At 40.1% G+C, this 22,368-nt stretch overlaps 1 protein-coding gene across 2 annotated transcripts in view; it reads right to left on the bottom strand.

Annotated features, from left to right (window-relative positions):
• Positions 1-9,195: 9,195 nt before the first annotated feature.
• LOC126394877 (EGF-like repeat and discoidin I-like domain-containing protein 3) overlaps positions 9,196-22,368 on the bottom strand; it is a 142,730-nt gene continuing 129,557 nt past the window's right edge. For both annotated transcript variants that reach the window (XM_050052017.1, XM_050052018.1), the window contains exon 10: positions 9,196-9,757. In XM_050052017.1, the coding sequence (XP_049907974.1) occupies positions 9,608-9,757 (150 nt within the window). In that variant the 3' untranslated portion in view covers positions 9,196-9,607. The remainder of the gene's footprint in view (positions 9,758-22,368) is intronic.

Raw genomic sequence — 22,368 nt, 5'->3', positions numbered from 1 at the left:
GCACCTCTTTTTGTGTTTATGACAAGTTGACATAATGATTATTATTGTCATGGCAAATACATCTTCTGGTAATGTCACTTTACATAATTAATGTCAAGTTGTCATAATAAGGACATCCCAAACAAATTTAATGTCAACTTGTTATGACAAAGACATCTTCTGGTAATGTCATCCTGGTTAATATCAAGTTGTCATAATAAGGACATCCCAAACAAATTTAATGTGAACTTGTCATGACAAAGACAACTTCTGGTAATGTCACTTTAACCAACCCAAACAATGTCAACTTGTCATTACAAAAACCGAATGACACTTAATGACAACAGTCATGAACGTTAATGACATATACATAATGTTTATGACAAGTTCATGACAGTGTCATATCATAGTTATGACAGTGTCATGTCACCCTTATGTAGATACCTTCAATTAAAGTATTACCGAACAATCTTCCATGTATAAAAGTACCTATATTTTAGTTTTAAACACATTCAAACCACCTTTTATTCTTAGTGAAATAAAAAAAGTCTTCTCCTCACCAAAGGCATTTTATAAATGAGTGTGTCTTAGTCTCCTTCCACCTCAGGTTTATACAGTGCGGTGATGCTTTAATCTGTCGACTCATTTCATCAGTTTGCAAAGCTAAATTTAATCAGCGGGTCACCAGAATAAATATGACTTGCCTTTTGATCGCAGTAACAGAATTGCGTTCTTTGCATGAGAAAAGATAAAAAGGAGTGAAATTGGAAAGGGAATAAAAAAAGGTCAAGACACAGAGACGAGTCCAAACAGCTACACAAATGTTGAAATGAAGATGGCAAACATTGTGTGCTCTATTGCACTGAGACCACGCATAAAAAGTTTTTGAAACAACATGAAGAAACCAGTAGGAGTGTACAAGTGGGAAGTGAGAAAACAATAAGTTAGAAATGAATTAACAGTAATGATGTGAAAATTACAGCAATAAAGGGATAAAGCAGATCATAAATACATTTCTTAGCCACTAAAGGGAGGTGTGCTTCACATGTGGGCAGCAGGAGACAGCAACATATATTCACAATATTACTTAATGCTATACATTATAACCTTAATGAGCACATTTCAGGGCGATTTTGTACTCTAGCGACGTCTTCTTGCTTCCTAGCTTTCCTTTGTTCTGCACTATGTTCATTATTCCTTATCAGTTCTGCCCAGCCAGCCATACCAATCGGTCAAATCTAACAAACTCAAACATTAAAATTATGTTTTTATAACTGACATCATTGCAATTGGAGAAAATGATAGTATCTTACCTGTGAAATGTCGCTGCAAACTTTGATAAAAAGTTCCCAAATGTAAAGAGGACAGGAGTAGATTAATTGCATTCAGAATGTTGAGTCCTTTCCAAGACAGAAAATCTATGTGTAAATGCCTTGTGTTCTGTATTGATTAGATGTAGGTAAAATACCACACAGGAAACATCCATTTAAAGAGGGACCGATCCTCCCCAAAGACAACCAAAAAGTGGTCACTAGAATCTTTACTGATCGAGCTTTAATGGAAAGGACAACCAGACTAAACTGATTGTTTTCTAATCAGCTTTTAATTGCCGAGTAGCTTCACTCACCTGAGTTACGAGGCACATTGATAACAGAATCATTACTGGACATCTCAGCCGCCACCGCAGCTGTGACGGGCCCGGCTACTCACACTGGGATCCCCCTGCTGCAACTGTGAGAACTCATCTGAGACACAGAAACTGGCAATGGCAGGACAAAGAAAATCAATGGCAGCAGCTTAATGTGGTAAAACCATGTTGACACTGAGCCAAGCTTGATGGAGTAGCGGGGCCAAGCAGTGCAGAGCCAGCAGACTCTTTTACAACAAGATTTTCATCTGAGTAATTAAAATGCAAAGCTGCAGCATATTCATACCAATGGGTTTGCAAATTATTTAACATTCCAATTATGTTAACAAACTTGTAGGGAGGCTATGGTTAGCTGAGTTTGTAATGTAATGTTTAGCTGTTGCAACCTGTTTTATACTGGAGCTATGGAGCTGTTTGGATGATGTCACTGTCATTATCTGATGCATCTTCACATGGCAAATAAATTTGAAGGGAGATAACAAACATACATAACAAACTAAAGTGCAATCACAACTCAGTTTTCATCTATTTGTGTTCTTATTGTCGCTGCATTACCACATGATTCAGACACTTAACAAAGTCCTAGTTATGCTTGATATCAAGAGTGTAACAGTAAGGGACAATGTAGCACATCACAGCAGAGAGCCTCTGAGGGTGCAGTCATTTTATTCTTCTGGCATCATGATAAACAGCATGAACACCGTTTCTAGCTCTGTGAACACTAAAAATAAACACAAAAATTGTTGCTTGTTAAGCCTCTCACCTAACACAATGTTCTAAACAGATCCTCTCATCTTTACAGTATATCACTTGCATTTACACACCTATACACGGCACATTAAATGGCGTATTAAGCAACTCATTAAATGATAATTAAGTGCTGCTCAATTAGCATATGCAACAGTTCTTGGACCAGAGAATACAACACAGTGCTCTTCAATAACACTGCATGTAAACATTTTACAGGCATTTTCAGGTTCTTTCTAACGCCCATACATGAAGCCAACTATTACGTACCTTGCTCCGCTAACCAGCTCCAATTCATAGGCAGTGGAGTAGAAAGTTACATCAGGCCCAAGTACACATATCATTACGGTCCCCAGTGCATGCTATCGTACATGTATTGTCTTGAAACAACTTGACTTGACATTGGATGTAACCCAGCAATCATCACTGCATATCTGTCAAAATAAAGACAATTAATCATTTAATTGAACAGTTTTTATAGTTTATTTATAGATTTTAGACCTTATGTAGAAAAAGCACTTATTTTTGTGTTAGATAGCTACTGACTATTTAAAAAAATTAAGTAAACCATGGAGTAGATGGGTTTGCCTTTTGAGGACATACTATATAGCAAATGGCACCATTTTTAAATTAGGGCCATTCTCTTTTTTATCATTCCTCTGAACACAGGAATAAATTCAAGGTGGCACTCTGAACTTGCAAGGGCCTGCTCTCTCTACAGGCCCCTCCATCCCATAATCCCCAGTGCAGCAGCACCGCCTGCACTCTCTATATTTAGGCCCCTGAGCATGAGGAAACCTTACACACTTGGCTGCTTTCACATGTAGTGCAGCCAACTTGATTGAAACACTTTTTTTTTTTGCAGTGTCAAAGAGTGAATAACACACAAAAAAATCTGCCAGATATGCTGACATGTACCACAGAGGTTTTAAGGTGAGTGAAATCCCGGAAAGTGAAATTATACCATTCAATCATACAGGGTTAATGGGCCCAGACCTTCAAAAACCAACACCTAGCGTATATGAATGACTGGCATTTACAGGCGAGGAAACTGTTCTCATGACTTTATATTTAGCCTTTCTGGCTTTAGCTCTGCCCCGTTTAACACAGAACTCCCGCCAACCTGATGTATCCAAAAAAAAAAAGAAAAAAAGTTTGACATAGGAAAGTCTGTATAGCTTATGTGAATCTCCCAACAGCAGACATTTGGCTTGGCTTTTGGACCAGTATTCCTGGAGTCTTGACTGATTGCCAGGCAACTGGTCCCAGGCCCAGCCAATAAATAGTCCAGAACATAATGCCCTTTTAAAATCGAAAATTGTCAATTGGACTCTTTGAATTTTGTATAGATCAATCAAACAGGATTTTGTTACATATATTTGGACAGATCCAGGCTAACTTCTACCCCATTTTCAGTCTTAATCAGAGTCAACTTTAGGTGATCAATACAGTTGATTGGCAAGTAAGATAATATTTCAATCAGGAAAGACAGAAGAATGAAGTAAAGATAATGCTTAATACGAAATATGAGTGTATTGATTAACAGATGATTTGTGCTGATTAAGATTTAACAGAAGTCTTTGGTGCTCGGACACCAGAGGGAGATATTTTGTGATCGAGGGACATCTGAGCGACAGCAAGATAAGATCCACCCATGGAGTCCAGACACTGGTGGTGGTGGTGACTGATGACTCTGAGGCTGCTGACTGCTGAGGTGGATGAGGCCGATGAATCTGTAAAGACTAGGGCCTCTAGTTTCGCAGACTGACGGCCAAAATTCTCCCAGGAGGAAACTGATGTTTTGGTCCGGGAGGTCTAAGCTCGCAGTGTCCGAATATACGGAACTGCGAGCAGACCTCCACGGGCTGATGATGCAAAGGTAGCCTGGGAGGAGGTCACCACAATTGTAAATCAATGATGCGTTTCTCTCGTGCGCGCGCGCTCTCTCTTTCTCTCTCGCAGTCTCACTCTGTTTCTTTTCTTTTGACTTTTCTAAGATGACAGATGCTGAATATATACTCCCTATCTGATGCTGTGGCTGTTTGTGGTTGGCTGAGAGGGATGTGAACTCATTAGTTTGCAGCTGTGTTAATCAAATCAGGTTGGGTTTCCATTACGCGTGCCAAACGTGCCAAACGGTGCCAATCCCCTTTGATCTGACATCAGATGTGACGGGACAGTCGATATAGAGATACATTTATGTGCTGATTGCAGATAGTTGCATTGAATAGTGGTTTTTTGGGTATTTATTGCATCGTTAATGTGCCTGATATTCTGGAAACCTGCCTGTGAGGTTTTGGTGACGTGTGCGCACTGTCCGCCGGTCAGCCAAACTTCGGCTTACACCGGCTGCGCTCCGCCTGCGCTGACAGTAGACCTGGTTTCAGCTGGCGAGCTTTTAGCGCACCTTCGGCGAAGCCTTTTGGCACAAAACTGTCACTGCGCCAAGCTGGATCTGTCGACACCTCCCCCTGCTGCGCCGCCACACCCATCTCAGCACACCTCGGTCTGCCAAACTACCAAACTGAGCGCGCCTCGGGTTGCGCTGCTCGAAACTAGCTCTGCGCGTGGTGCGCCACCCTGCGCCACCCTGCGCCGCGCTGGGAAACTAGAGCCTTAAGTGGTGTCCAGGGAGGTGGAGGGCGTGCATGACTGCAGCAAGAAAGAACTAGGGCTTATATATATATATATATATATATATATATATATATATAAAATGAGGAGCAGTAAGATGATAGGCTGACAGAGATGATGTGTAGCTGTGCTACTGGTTGATTGTGAATCAGCTGATGAGTCAGTCGACAGACCCTGACATTGACACCTAGATATAGTGAGTGAGCATGCACACAAGGAGTGAATGGCAAGACGAGGAAGAATACTTTCAGCCTGAGCATGAAAAGTTCCTTTCTGACTAAACTTTCACTAGAGCTTTATTTCAGCTCACAAAAATGTTACTGTTGCCTGGTAAATCCAGAACACATCTTGTGACCTCATTTTTTTCTCTCTATGAGACTTAACTCTTACTCATTTTGTTGGGATGAAGCTGAGAAACTGGTTATTGCAAAATGTATTCAATGACTCCTTAGACTTATTCATTATTTTTCCTCAAGTCACAAACCACACTCTGAAAAATGATTCATGGTGGTTAGAGGATAATGTTTAAAATAGAGATGTCTTTCAGCACACGGAATTTCATTAGTTACATTTATGTGTTTCAGTCAGTTGGTAACTTATTTCAAGAAGTTGCTCAAAATCTAAAACATTTTGACATTTTGAGTAGGATGGAATTAAAATAAATAAGTTGTAATATCAAATACAATAATTTGACCACTAAATATCACCTCAACTTTTGAATGAATTTTAAGTTAGCTCAACTTTATTAAGCTTTTCCAGGTCAAAGCAAATCATGTTGGTTGTACTAAATTAATTCAGTTTGTCAGAATGTAAAAAGACTCATAGGATTGACACAATAACGCCAGAGTTGGAACTACTTAAAAAGATGCATTTATTATTATTTTTTTTTTTTAAACAATTAACTATTTTTTAGAGTGCACTCTAAAAAATAATTCATGGGGTTAGTTAAGAGCGATTAAAATAAAGATGTTTTTTCAGCATTAAAATAATTTTGTCATCTTTGATTAGGATGGAAATAAAATAAATAAGTTGAAATGTCAAAATAATTTGACCACGAAATATCGCCACAATGTTTGGATAAATAATAAGTTGGCTCAACTTAATTAAGCTTTTTCAAGTCAAAGCAAATCATGTTGGTTGTACAAAAGCAAACTGAGTTTGTCAGACTCAATAATGCCAGAATTAGAACTACTTAAAAATGCATGCAGCCTGTTTCTCTAATTTTGTTTTAGTTAAATCAGTAGAGTGCAGTTGACAGTTTGGGTGGATAGCATGGATATAAGATACACACTGTATATAAAAGTATATAATTAATGGCTACTGGATCTGTAACCTTATCAACAGCAGAAAAAGGCAGTCAAAAGCAAAAGAACCATGATGCTAAACCAAAAACACAAAAACAAAGACTTCAGAAAACAAAGGTTGCTTTAGTTTTCTTAAATCTGGGCTGTATTAACGCTGACTCAGCCTGAGGCAACTGTAGGCGGACCTCTCAGCTCATCAAGCTGAGTGACAAGTGCTGAGGTGGGGACTGAGAATGAGGAAGGTGGGATAAAGAACCCATCGTGTATTTAAGAAATTAACAGAATAAGTAATCAGACGTGTAAAGAAGACAAAGGAACCATGTCATTTTCACAGATATGTTTTTATTTGTCAAACTGAAAGAGCTTTTGTTTGAAGCAACATCTTTTTGACTGTACACAGTTTCTCACTCTCCTCTGCAGGCTTGAACCTAACCAGCATTATAATAGGTACGTTTTCTAGATAGTGATTGACACTCAGACTGAGGAGGTAAGAAATAATACGTGAACAGCGGACACAGAAATACAAAGACAGGATGAGTTTGCGCCCTGCTCCCCTCTCGAACCTGTGAGATGAAGTTTTACAATGCACAAGACAATCGATGGTGAGCACAAAGTAAAGGCTATTAGATCTTTATGATATGCAAGAACATAATGTGCCTGTGGACATCTTTGTTATACTGTACCGTTCAAACTCATACATCATGCAAACTTCCTCAAAGCTTTGTAGCAGGCCTGCTGACAGGAAGCTGACTACAAAGATCAATCAGAGCAGATGCTGGCCAAGATATTTCGAAATAAACAATTGAAGAGTGGACAAATAATCTGCCTGTCCTGTGTCCATGAGCCTAAGGAATGACAGTCACTGCTTCACACCAATAACAATTTTCACATATTGGTAACCTACATCAAAGACTTTCAGTGTAACTTACATTGAAGTACAGATTGCATTTGGCAACATAACACAAGAAACTCTTCCAAGATATCCTATTATTACTTGCCAAACCTGATCACAGTTGGCTGTACCCACTTCAAATTATTGTTTTTACTGTTAAGTAAAGTCAACTACAACAACATCCATGTTGATGGCATGACAGCTGAGAATGCCCTGGCACACAACAATATCAAATAAGCAGCAACATATTTGGAAGGTGGCACATTTCCTTGCTGTTCTTTTAGTCCCAAAATGAATGCATTTTCATTCATTGAATATAAAGTGATGAAAATTACAGTGGCACTCTTGTATTTCCAATCTAGTCAGGCAACCAAAAATTATTCGCAGAGGTTGGTGCATTAAATTAAATAAGGTTTTCCTTACTTTCTCTTTCAGGCTGGGATGCAGTCCCAGAACAAATGCATTGTATTCCTACAATATGAAATGATTGGATAGTTAAGTGACTGAAAGCTGGCAGGCATAAAAGCAGCTTCCCTCAGCTCTTACTCTAGCACTCGAGAGCTTTGGGAAAACTAGTCAAGAGTGGGAACCACTAGAGTAATCCAGGCCTATTTTTAAGCCGTGTAGAATGAGGCTGTAAGGTTTGACACCGCTGCGATACCTCAGGTACTTGTTTACTTCCATTTATTAAACCAGCCAAGCATCTCTGTTCATTTACTTCATGACGCAGCCAACAGCAGAATCCATACAGTGAAAACTGCATAAATAGAATTTTTTGATGCGACTGGAATAACAGCATCTTTATCCCCTGCAACCTTAATGTGTCTAAATATTTTTAGCTCGCTGAAACCATTTGAACATGCAGAGAGCTGCTGTCATGTCATGTGAAAATACCCACAAGCTCTTGAACATAAAATTTCTCATCCAGCATGATAAAAAGATCAGATCCCCTGAAATAAAGAGGACGTCCATATTTAATTTAGAGCTCTGTGCTGTTACCATGGTTCATCATCTCCGTAGGTTTGAGATAATGACATATATTAATATATTATTAATCTCGGACATTTGCTCTCTTTCGAAAGAAAAAAAAAGGAAGAAATGAACAGTTATCATTTATCATGTCAAAGGGATTAAAGACAATAATAGACTGCTTTCAATATTTGAATTATGCATATATGGACATGATTTAAATAATTGCTCTCACTCATTTAACATTTTCTTTAAATAATAATACAGAGATATATTTAAATAGGTGGCCAAAAAATTATACATTTGTGGGCTATCATTATTATTATTATGAATGACATCTATCCTGAGCTTTGTAATTGATACAACTTAGATCTCCAAGACAACACGGAGACAGTTAAACAGGTTTTATGTATCTGACAGCTGAGACAAATAAATCTAAATAAATACAATTTTTAAAAAAACCCAAGCACAAACAATAATTCCAAATATCTTAGAAAAAGTGTAGCCATAATCAAATAAAAATTAAAAAATGGAGCCCCTTATGAGAGCTTTAAGACAACTCAACTATAGAGACAGCCTACGAGCCTCAGTGTCAGTGCTGCAGTACCAAGTTAGACTGCAGTGCTTGTTTATTGTCTCACACATCAGTTATCTTCAGTAAGCTTTTGCAGTGTCTTGTAATGTTTCAGAACTATTTAAAAATGCACATAAAAATAGGTCCCTAAATCAAAGCCATTGCTCTCAGGACTGGAGGTTTTAAATGATTTGTCATAATATACATTTATAATTCACGCACCATGCAGTTTCTTAGTCTTTTACATATAATACAAGAGCATTAATAGTGTTTTGATTGATGTAGTAATGCCAGTGTCCATTAGGGTAAAAGCATGGCTTGAGGAAGTGTAGTAATCAAAGTAAAAATATAATTGATGATGTGATAACGTGTGATCTCTACATGGCGTTTCAGACAGTTTAGTTATGGTATGACGTTGGTTAATTATGTCCAATGAAGCACGGCAGACAGGTTTCACATCTTTGTTAAAAAGTGACACTGTACAATAGCTTCCATGGCGACAAGTTAAAACCACAGTGAGAACCCCTCTCTCCGACTCCACCCCCACGCCCACCCCTCCCATATATATTACAGAAGTTCATTCCAAACAGGATGGTAATTCTTGAGAAGAATAAAAAGACAAAGATCACGCTTTAAAGAGGAAACTTAAAGACAAAAGTGGATCAAGGGCAGGTTTTTAAATCATTGTACAAAAAGAACAAACAGCAACCCACCACAACCAAACACGTATTCTTGAAAAATCCATTGGAAATTTATTTCTTTTTACAGGTTGCACAGTTTGTTTTTGAAATACCGGGTTGAGACACCCCAGTAGGCCAAGGGACGGGGGACAATGGCAAGAAAGATGGAAGAACAGGACTTCACTCTTCCTCTGTGCATCCGAGTACTTCTGCACGCAAAGTGATCCTGCCGTACCATGACCAGGGGAGGATCCGGATGAGCCGAGCATAGATGGGTGGATCTATCACGTTCTTTCGGTGTGTGTCGTTGTCAAAGTTCCCTTGGAATACCTAAAAAGGCAAGAGCATGAATAAAAACTTCAGTCAAGTTTGGTTTGCACGAAAAAAACATTAATATGAAAACTGAATTTCAGTGACGCAGTACTATTTGAGGGTTTTTAAGACTTGAAACATGGTAATCAAAAGCTTTAGAAGTCAGTATGTTGTGGAAAAATATCTTCAGTGGAAAACCACAGCAACCACATCTAATGCCTTTTTACTGGGGAGGCAGGTGTAGAACATTCCTCGTGCATTTCTTGCCTGATTTCTGCAGACTTCAAGGCCTCATGCCTGAACAGGTACTGAATGAAGTGCAGCCAATCAGAGCTTCAATCCAAACTCTGCCAATAACAGTACATTTTCAAAATTCAGTCCTATTCTTAGTTCTTTTCTTTTATGCACCACACATGCGAGCACATCAACAGTTTCCTCCTGTGGAAAATTGTGCGTTGTTAGAGCGGCACAGCTGGAAGTCCCACCTTCACAATTAGAGACAGACATCTATTGTTGTCTCTCCTGCTTACTGAGTGCTGTTATTAGCATGCACCTTATGCTTGTTGGGCTTGTTTTCTTTCAGTTTTGTTGTACTTTTTTAAAATTTTTCACCCTGGCAATAAATAAAAAAGCTTTTGGTGCTTGCCAGAAATGTTGCCATAAAAGGTAAGCCGTGCTTATCCAGTGTTGATTCTGTAAAACTTATAACATATTGTGCTACAGACTAATATGCATCCTGAATCATTATACCTAGACCCTCATTATGTAGCCACTGGCATATCCTCCACTGAAGCGCTGAAAATCCAATTGTATCTAATTTCAGCTAAACATTCAAGTAATTAGGAGAGAAATTTCAGTGCCTGCACTACTTTTACACCAATTCAATGACATTTAAGTGCATTTAGATAAGACTTGAAAGAACAGTTCAAGGGTTAGCTACCTACCAGATACAAATAAGCTAATTGTCATAGTATTCTGTTGGTGTATGCTAAATAGACAGTAGAAATTAAGTATATTAGGAAGAAATGTATCTACAGGGACTGCTTCATTGAAGGATATGATCATTTCAATTAAACAGACATGATTATGCCTGTGTAATTGGGATGTAATGGGACTCACTGTTGTGTGGAATGGAAAATTAGTGGGCCAAATCCAAGCAGGTGCCGTAGGCAGAGGTTGACCTTTTCAGAATAAAGCTTTAACTAATTCTTTTTGAAATAATCATAGGAGCTGGTTTGGATTTAGACAGTCAGAACATAGTCTTGATGGTTTCATTGTAACATATATGTGCTAGAGACAGTAGATATGCAGAAACCACACAAAGGATTTTGGAAAAAAATGTTTACAGTTTTTGTGCGGACGCTAAATACCCTAAAATGGAAGGTGAAAGACGAGAGTTGAAGACTTAAAGAGGACCTATAATGCTCATTTTCAGGTTTAGACTTTTCTTTAAACATTTTTAAATGCTTCAATGTTGAAAAAGACTTTATTTTCCTCATACTGTCTATGCTTAAACTCCTGCGTCCATCCTCTGTCTGAAGCGCTCCTTTTTTAGTACCTGTCTCTTTAAGCCCCCTGTCCAAACTAGGACCCTACAATACCAGAGTAGCGACACACATTGGTAAAGTGGAAAGTTGGTCACGTGCCCTCTAGTGGCGGGATAGTGCATTGCATATCCGACCAAGAACTGACTGAACTTCAGTATTGCTGCATTGCTGCCGACCAGGAATTCTTGTGCGTTTCAGTCAAGCAAACCTAAAAGCATAATCTACTGTAATAGGAGCATCAGTGACCCGTTTACAGCCAAAAAATAACAGCTGTCTACCTTAATGTTACTCTCTGCATTTTGAAATAAACAAATTATAAGCATGACTTAATATGACCAAGACATCTAAAAGTAAAAACAAGGCCGTTTTCATCAATTTACAAGCAAGTGCGTGTCAGATATACTTTAAGTGAATGGGTTTTCTGGTCGGAAAGGTAATGCCCTCATGCCCCACTAGAGGGCGCGTAGGGCTTAACTTCAACATACCACAGGAGTCAATGGAAGTGTCGTCAATCTGGTATTATAGGGTCCTAGTCCAAACAAGCCCAATCTGCTCTGATTGGTCAGCCTTTCTGGGCACTTTTTACAGCTTCTAAAACTAAATCCTCACAACGCAACTTATTCCAGTGGGAGTATGCTCCAAAATCATATCAGTTACCTATAATACTGGTTCCCCTGATGTTAGCATGTTGCTACATGTAGCAGTGTACAAAATGTAAACATGTGCAGTAGCATGCCTGAAGCAGATGACCATATAAAAGAAATCCATCACAAGCTGACCTCAGCTAGTCTTGAAAGTAGAAACAAAAACATTGGAGAGAGAGTGTTCAGAACAGTCTGAAATCCAAGGTTTTTGCAGTGCTTACATATGTTAACCTCATTATTTGAAAGTTTGGCCCTCTTTCAATAAGAAGAACATCCAATAATGTAACATTTTCTATATATGACAGAAAATAAGGACATTTATAATATGTGTCCTTTAAGTTTTAAGCACTGCATCATAATCTGCTTGGTGAAGTAGAGAGATAGAAACTTTGCCACTGAAAAGAGTATTTGGGTGTAGTGCTACTTTGAGTGCACTACCAACAGGAAAAAAGACATTCACATAAACCTCCTTGTTAATAATAAAAAGGACAATCGACATTGATGTGAGGAATTGGTTAGACAAATTGAGTTAAAGCTTCGTCCACACAGATGGAGTTAAACACTGCAAAAGCAACAGGAATCCTTTCATTGGGAACTGAACCTTGAAAAACAAAATCCGTTTCTCTCCTGAAACAGAAGCACAGAGTTGTTATCTGCTCCACTAAAAAAGAGATTTACACAAAATGGAGCAAACGCTAATCATTACAGTCAACTTACAAAAAAAAAAAGGAAAAAAAGGATTAAAACACATTCACTGGTAAGGTGGCAACCTGAGAAAATAACCGCGCAATCATAGCAAAGTCCATCTATTGTCTGTATTCACTTTTCCCATTCATGATCGCAGGGGGTTGGAGCCGATCCCAGCTGTCATTGGACGAGTGGCGGACAGGTCGCCACACTATCACAGGGCTGACACATAGAGACAGACAATCAATCACGCTCACATTCACACCAACAGGCAATTTAGAGTCAACAATTATCCTAACACCTGCACATTTTTGGACCATGGAAGGAAGCTGGAATGTAAATCACATGTTTAGTGCAGGAAACACACAGAACTCCGGCCTAATGATAGAAAAAAGAAAGCCTGTCATTTTGAGTCCATATGTGTAAATGACGCCTGAGTGTGTCATCTCAAGTGGAAACCAACCAAATGAGGCTGTGTATTGGTTACTAAGGCTAAAAATACCACATGCACTGTCCACATAGATGTGCATGTAATTCTCGGCTCTACATACACCAGTGCACTGTGAGAATTACACAACTGACTCTCGCGCAACATGCAATGAAAAACAAATTTATAACTATTAATGTTGTGGCGCAAAAACAGGGCACTGACAGATGAGACAGAGCGGCACAACCGACAGCAGCATCACATAACACTGCGGTTAGGTGAGGCGTCGTTTGCAAAAACCCGGTCAAGCCAGCCCTTTGTTTGGACCCTTTGATGAGGGTCTATTCATACCGAGTGGCCAAAAAGGACGAAGAAAGACTCACATTTCATCGATAATTTTTTACATTTTATATATGTAATAAAACCGCCGGCAAAGAAGTCCTACTACGGCCAATTTGGAGTCACCAATTAATCTGCATGTCTTTGGATTGTTAAAGGAACCTGGAGTACCTGGAGAAAACCCACACTGACACCAGAGAACATGCAACCTCCACACAGAAGGGCCCCCCCATCCCGGGTTCAAACCAGGATTCCTCTTGCTGTGAGGCGACAATGTTAACCACTGCACAATCTTGCTGCAAAGTGAAGTTGTAACTTCTTTTTCATTTCTTAACACTAATCTTGACACTGTTGTGTCGTTGCTACCACAGAAACTGCTACTTTCTTTCATCTGTCACAACATATCCATCCACTCTTTTGACTGTATTATACTCTCCTCTTTATGGAGCATGCTACTCAAAAACTGACTCGCAGGTGAATTAAAATTATTCCTACAACACCACTGACACTCATGTTTAGGCATTTTGCAATTCTTCACAAGTATATAATAGCTTCCTGGGCTTGATGTCAAAATGCTCTAACGAGTGTGGTTTGTTGGCCACTTTAGCTTGATGTTGGTTTTTGTGAAAGCCTAAAACATTACAACTGGAAATTCCATTTTATTTGAGCCTATGCTGCTTCTGTTGTAAAATGATTCTCTTAAAAGCATATCATTTTATATATAAATCTTAATAAGGAGACTGTATTGCACAGATTCTATAGAAGCTGTAGGATAAAAGGTGGTTTACAGATACTGTAATAATCACTCACATGGAACATTAAGGCATCCAACAGTGGCTCGACATATAGGACACAGTTATCCTTGATCAATAGGAGCTAATGTGACAAGATATCAAACCTCTGCCTCCTCTTTCTCACACATACTTCCATTAATACGACTGCTTTCATGCAATCTTTTTTCTGATGGTTTCAGTGCTTCTGTGACTTACTCTTACTGCAGACTAATGCTGCAAACATGTGACAGGTGTACGCTTCCATTACTTTCCTTATTTCATATGTCTAACACAAACGAGTGCGGGCCACTTTTTTTCATCCTACATTCTTTTTCATCATTTTCCTCCTGCAGTGAAACTCATTCTCTCCCCTGTGTTTCTCATTTATAGTGTAGCGCGGAGCTTAGACTGTATTCAGACAAGGCTTGCATCTGCAAACAAGCAAACACTACATCACATGGCATTCTGCCCTCTCTGTCATTTCTCCCTCTTTCTCTTCATGTCCTTGGCTTCTTTCTTTAAACTTCAAATCACTTTAATTCATGGTTTAATATATTTCCAACACTGTTTCTGCCTGAAAAGTAATTTAAGAAATGTCACTTTTATGCAACATAAAGAGGTTACTTTAACATACGGTTTTGAGTGAACATACACCAATGTTGTTTCTTACCATAACTTGTTGGGAGAGACCAGAAAAATCAGCAAGGTATTTCAAAAAGACTCAGAAGTTTGGATGACTGTAAGATGAGCTGATGTTTTAGACTTTTCCTAGATTCTCTTTTTCTGTCAGGACTCTTTGTGTTCTCTGTTCAGTTAGGGAAGATAAATATGCATGATGAAGCGCATGAGTGAACAAAAGCAGTCGGTGTTCCGATACCAGGGACACTTAGGAGCTACCTTATTGTCTCACATTGTGTTTGCGTCGGACAGCGAATCGACTGATCTACAAATTAGGTCCAACACACACAACTGCAGGTAAACTTGTAAGTGTTCAAGTGCATGGCTCATAAGTACGGTTACAGTGAAAAGAGCTTATATGGATTAAAAAGCTTTGGACAGAATCATTACTACATAAATGCTGTTTAAGTAATTCCCTTATAGTAATGAAGTAGTCCACTTACAGTGTTAGTTTTGGGTCATTTCATATGTGATAACATATGGAAAAAAGTTGAAACTATGGTAACTTTATTGTTTATACGTTACTCCCATGATATTTTGCCTCAGGGTAGCCCATCTGCTTTAAGCTTGCTATCGCTACCTGAGGCTGGTGCTACGTGGACATTGACGTCATGATGGGAAAAATTAAGTTATTTTCTCTAAATGCCAAATGTTGTTTCCTTGAAGTTTCAAACTGCTGGCCATTGGGTTGAGTCATGGCTGGAGACAGAAAACAAATGCGTATTGCATATTTGCATATTGCACATTCTACCGAGCAGGTCAACAGATGCATGGAATAATAGATCTAAATACACCATTGCAGGGTCTATAATGCTACCAGTCTTATCCCGGTGGCTAGCCACAGTACTGCAAGAAATAAATCCCCTACAGCTCAGAAAGCCATCATAATAGACCATCTGTTAAACTGTTGACAGTATCCCTTGAACAGCAGACAATGAGTTACTACTGTCTGTAAATTTAAAACCAAGATGATTTAATAAATGCCAAACTTTCTCAGAGCTTGGAAAAAATATTTTGTATCACTATTTTTACTCCCAGGTTTCTCCAGCTGAGTACCAGACTGATGACGCCATTGTTTACTCACTGTCTCATTTCATGATGGGGCACTAATGCTTTATAGAGCAGCAGCAGTATTTTCCAATTGTATGATGTTTCCACACAGTATATTAACAGTATATCACAGCATGTTCATTTTATTTTTTACTCAATAACCCTGGTGAGAGGGACATCCATTTTGAAACCAGGCAGAACACAAAATTCTACCAGTTTCTAAACCATCTTCTGTTGACGTGTTCTTCTCACTTTTTATTGTATCTCAGAACAGCAACATTTGACATCGGGAAGCAAGAAATGTGTCACTTCCAGAAGTGTTGCCACAACTGTAATGTGACAACCAGGGCACATGATAGCACGCTATAAAAGGCAGGACAGGAAGGCCACAAAAGCAGCAGCTGATTGAAATATGACAAGAATCTCTCCTAGACTGTCTGGGGACCTGCACAGTGTCAGAGGCAATGTCTCTAAAATAAACTGTCTGGAACAGGATATGTGAAGAATCACAACAACAGGACAAATACTGTAATACTAGCATGGGGAAAAAACAGAAAAGGGATGAGCAAGGTGATGAATGTTTCTTCAACAACAACATTTTGGTAAACAACTTTAAGTGTATAAAATAAGGCAGCGGCAGAAAGAAAATAAGTACAATATGCTGTATGTCATTTTGATTCACTACACCAAACACTACCAATTAAACCCAGCGGTACTCTACTGTAAAGAATGAATGTAAGCCAGTACCTCTACCCAAACCTTATAAAAGCTGTATGAGACTTTGCCAACAGTGTTTGTTGCTATGATCAAGGGTTGCAAGCTTCACAAGTATGCCATGTACTGTATAGATATCATCAGGAGTAATCAAAAATGTATAAATGTACTTATCTACTTCATTCATTTTCTGTAACTGCTTATCCTGTTAGAGGTCACGAGGGGGCTGGAGCCTATCCAAGATAACACTGGCAAGAGGCAGGGTACACCCTGGACAGGTTGCCAGACTATCACAAGGCTGACACATAAAGACAGACAACCACTCACGCTCACATTCACACCTACGGCCAATTTAGAGTCACCAATTAACCTGCACGTCTTCGGATTGTGGGAGGAAGCTGGAGTACCCAGGGAAAACCCATGCCCTGCATAGAAGGGCTCCCCAACCCTGGGATTCGAACCTTCCACCCTGGATTCGAACCAGTAAACCCTCTTGCTGTGAAGTCACAATGCTAACCACTGCACTACTGTGTATTTATTTCGAGCTGTCTATGGATTACCTTTCCAAATTTTATCAGAATTGAATCAGTTGTGCAGCAGGCTTTTCCTATCCCGATAATCCTAAACAACTCCTCAATTCTCTCTGAAGATCCAATTTTGACAGTTTTTTTGACATACTGAAATGTGCCAAACTGATGTACAGTATTTGCAGGCAATCATTTATGTTTACTGAATTATAGAGTTACAGTAATACGACATACCTGCCTTTGTTTTGTCCTATAAAACCTTACTGACTGGGTATCCACATGCATTGAGCTAATTCAAGAACAGAGACGGATCCAACATAATGGCTGCTTTTAATGGTGACCTGACTGTACCAGAATCAAATTACTGTAACTACAGTAATTACAGTATTAACATACATGAATGAGGCAGCCGCTAATACTGAAGTGCACCTTGCTGTGCCTGACCTTTCGCCAACCTCCCCAACAGCAGCAGAATGAGGACAGTAGAGCAAATGGTATTTGCGCTATCTGCTAAGTACTGGGAAGTGATGTAAATCAAAGCTGTAGTCTTTTGTTTGAAACTCTTAGTTTAATTTGGATTCTGATGCCAAAGTCAGGCGACACTGTTGATGTGCCAGAGAAAATGAACGAACAAACAAACAAACAAAAAACTCAACCAAGGTGTTTTTACATTGTTCCAAATTAAAGGACCAGTGTATTCGATTTATGGGGATATATTGTATAATCCATCCATTCATCCATCCATCCATTCATCCATCCATCCATCCATCCATCCATCCATCCATCCATCCATCCATTTTCAACGGCAACGGGCAAAGTATTTCAGATGTCCCTCTCCCAGGCAACGCTTTCCAACTCCTTCTGAAAGAGCTTGCTCTACTCCCTCCGGATGTCCGAGCTCCTTACCCTATCTCTATGGCTGAGCCCAGCCACCCTTCTGAGGAAGCTCATTTCGGCCGCTTGTATCCGAGACCTCATCCTTTCGGTCAGTACCCAGAGCTCATGACTATAGGTGAGGGTTGGGACGTAGATGGACCAGTAAATCGCAAGCTTTGCCTTCCGGCTCAGCTCTCTCTTTACCACAATGGTTTGGCATAGTGCCCGCATCACTGCAGGGGCCACACCGAACCGCCAATCCATCTCACGCTCCATTCTACACTCACTTGTGAACAAGATCCTGAGATACTTGAACTCCCTCGCTTGGAGCAGTAACTCACTCCCAACGCGGAGGGGGCAATCCACCATTTTCTGGCAGAGAATCATGGCTTCAGACTTGGAGGTCTGTGAATGACACGTTCATATCTACATATCTCTTCCACGGTATCTGCCATATTGTTTCTAGTTGTTTCTAATGGTTTCCAGCACGGACAAATCAAATAATGGCTTCAAACTGCTTCATTCAGTGTTCAGTGTAGTTCTCCTACACACTTGGCACACGGGAGAAGTTTACAACCTGCAACCTCAGCTGCTAGATGCCACTAAATCCTACACCAGACACATTAGACCTTTAAGATTAAGTCAAACATGTGGGAGCTGGTTGAGATCAAGTCTCACTCCATCGCCCCTAAGTATAATTATTTTATCCAGAGACACAAGCGTATAGGGCACACTTCTCTATGTGTGTCTTCAAACTGACCCAGGAGCCACAACTCTGCTCCCAACTATTGATTTTCCAGGCTGGTAGAGTCACGGGTATACACATTACTAAGGCAGGCTTTGTGTGCCCCTCATACTCCATTATTTAAACCTGCTGCACGGGTCAAGAGAGCAGGACACTCAGATCCCTTTGCTCTCTGCCCTCATGTAGAAGCCTTAGCCTTCCGTAGTGACACCAGGGAGACACTGCCATGCCTTCGCTGAGAGGTCAAGAGCTGCCCAGAGGAGGCAATTACACTCAAACCGAGATGCACAACTACTCCTTCTAGGACAACAATATGTATGAAGTGTTCTTTAATCCTGAGTCAATAGTTTCATGACCGTAGAAGAAAATCTGACTATTAGTGGTTATATTTAAGATGATTGTATGTTCTTAGCTCTCTAACATTCAGTTACCCTCTGACCTGGAGGGCACTGAAGACTCTAATGGCTAATTAACCCCTGTGTCACCTGAGTGAAACACAATTAAACATAAATCAATGGCTTTTGTGCTTGATTGCCCCCCATCAACTGACTGCGTAAATATTGACACCTAGGAAAGAGCAGCGGCGTGGGACTGGGCAGCGTAGTGACCCAGGTGTGGAAAGTGTGTGCGTGTGGGAATGCGGCCGAGCCGATATGTACAATCATGGAATGTATCCCACTTCAATTATGTTTAAACAGTAGACTATGTTGTTATTTGTCTCAGTTACAAGTGCAATACACAGGTATTTGGGATTTGTGTATACAGAAAAGGCAAACAAGGCACTCTATGGATTTTGTAGAAGGATACTGTTGCTTGTGTGTGTGTGTGTGTGTGTGTGTGTGTGTGTGTGTGTGTGTGTGTGTGTGTGTGCCCTGCTTTGACAACATCTGTATTCTGACAGAGCCTCCTCTCTCAATCTAGATCTAACTGCCTGCAGCCTCTGCCACACAGGAGCTGGAGGGGGGAGCTGAGAAGAATACTTACAAGCCTCTACCACTGTGCCCGAACCAGACACCCAGACGTACACACACACACACACACACACACAATCACAGTATATCCCTGCCAAGTCAAGCATTGTGGTGTGGCAGGAGGAGCCTCGGGAGTCCAACAGCCAAATGTGTCCTCTAGCATTAATGGCTGCTTCAGCTGACTGAAGGGGGAAAACACCTTGAAGAATCATACATCTGAACAGCCCCTTGGCTCCGTCTGGGGACAAACTGATTGACATTCTCAGAAGCCTTGCTAAACACGCCTGCCCTCTAATACAGAGCACACACACACTCAGATTGACTACCTATCCTTGGTTTTGCCCTGTCTTATACAGCAATAACATCACGGGGGGCTATGGATGGTTATGAATATGGCTTAATTTAAAGATATTTTAAATCCACGTGTAGGTTGACAAAAGTGGCGCTCCAACTGAGTTATTCCTGAAAATGATAAATAAAACATAATAAACATGAAAAGTTCCTGAGATATCTCCAGTAGTTTTCTCTCCTCCCCTTTGCTATCTCCAGATGATGCTTACCAGGCCTTCGGAAGTCATCCAGTGCTCAGTATTGAGATTGCTTGGGTGGAAATCATGCAGAGCATGCAGTGGCCCATATCCAAAGATCATCGTGGGTGTTGAAATTATAAACTCCTCAAGCAAAGAATGTGAACTGCACAGATGGAAAAATATTTCCAGGCACTGGCTGGTGCACTGGCTGGTGCACTGGCTGGTGCACTGGCTGCGCAACAAGGATAAAGGCGTAAATTGACATCTGGCTATTGAGGGGTGTTATTTGCCTTAACAAGGTGCTGTCACATTTCAGATTTAGGTCGACCACACTGAGCCAAAGAAAATAAAAATCCTGTCCTTTGAAAAAAAAAAAAAAATCTAATTTTGAAATGCCAGTCGAAGTTCTCACATAACCTCTGCTCAGCATCAGTTTTTATGAGAAAACCCGACATCATAGCTGATGCTTTCATGTGCACAGACTGCAGGGCATGGACTGCAGTTGAACTATGAAATTGAGTATGACTGCAAATTAAAGACTAAAGGATTGCAAGCCATTAGAAAACAATCCGCCAGTGCTTTCATATTGGATTATTATTTTTGGGTGAAATAATTTGCATGAATAAATGAATGTGTGTCAATGTGTATTAAAGATTAAATGTAGCACAATCAAAATCAATTTATCTTCATTATAAATCAAATACTATGCAAAATAATTGTCTGAAGGCACTGAAATTTGAATTATCTGTGCAAACTTTTACACTTGGTCACACAGTATTAGGCAAAACAAAACTCTTTCAATTAAAGCAGTGATTGCTTTTTTTTTTTAGCAAATATGACAAAAGTTATTTTATATAGGCTAACTGTCAGTATTTTCTACAAAAAAATAAATAAATTGAAAAAAATCATGCTCCTCTGCCTCCTCATAGTGCTCATAATGGCTTATGCACAAATCATGAAAACAACCAGTCAGAGCTGAGGAGTCTCTAACACAGCTGTCAATCATGTCAATTACTGATTGCATTGATTGACAGCCACGCTCTCTGAAAATGGCCTGTGACTGGCTGAAGTCTCCCGTCATGGTCTGAAAACAGATCCAAGCTGAGGTGCAGAAGTCTCTCAGACCACTTGAATTACAATATGCTCAACGGTTATCACGGCATTTTTGCCTAATGATGCCAAAATTAAACTGCCTACCCCATCTTTAATGCCCAGCTCAGACCAAAGATTCGTGATGAGACGAGTTGAAACAGGCAACTGCTTGCAATGCGCCGTTCTGCAACGTTCTAAAAACCTGCTGGTTCACACCGATGTAAAAAGGTGAGATGGTGCATCATCTCTATGCAACATAAGCACATACAGTGAGCAGCAGCAGTGACCCCACCATCTGACCTGCACACCATGGGGATGGAAACAGAGGGCTTGGCGGGGCCGGAGCACCTGCAGCGAGCGAACACGTAGCAGACTTCACTACAAGCCGATTGGCTGTAGAAACAGGTGACAAGCTTTACGTTCTATAACCAGCTGCTACTCAGCGATTTGACCAGCGGAGTTGCAGGTAACACCATCAGCCGCCTTGAGTCGAGCTCAAACGGGCCAGTTCACATCGCTGCAACTTTTCTCTGCAACTTTCGATTTGTCACTAATCATCGGTCTGAGCTGAGCTTTAAGGATCAGTGTGTCGAATTTAGTGGCATGTAGCTGTGAGGTTGCAGATTGTGTGTAGGAGAACTATGGTGGTCGATACGGAAACGTGACTGGCCCTATCTAGAGCCTGTGTTTGATTTGTGTGTTCTGGGCTGCTGTAGACTAGCATGGCGGACTCTGTGAAAGAGGACCCGCTCATTATGCAGATCTAAAAGCTCATTCCAAGGCAGACGTTGTGCTAGACTTTTTCATTGCCAGTCATTTTGACCAACAGGGTCATAAAAATCCGGTCATAATCTATTTTTATCGGTCATTTGAATATCTTTATTATCACTTAAAAACGAAAATTAAAAGACATTTAGTTTTCATTCGTTCGTTTTTAATAAATCCAACAAGCAAGTTATAAAGTGTGCATTAATAAGGACATGAACGAAAAGATGAACAGACATCCACACCCATGCCATTGGGCTTCGC

This window comes from Epinephelus moara, chromosome 8 (assembly GCF_006386435.1).
Source record: "Epinephelus moara isolate mb chromosome 8, YSFRI_EMoa_1.0, whole genome shotgun sequence".
In the NCBI taxonomy this organism is placed as follows: domain Eukaryota; kingdom Metazoa; phylum Chordata; class Actinopteri; order Perciformes; family Serranidae; genus Epinephelus; species Epinephelus moara.
Note: the sequence above shows the minus strand (reverse complement) of the source record. Positions and strands in the feature narration are given on the sequence as shown.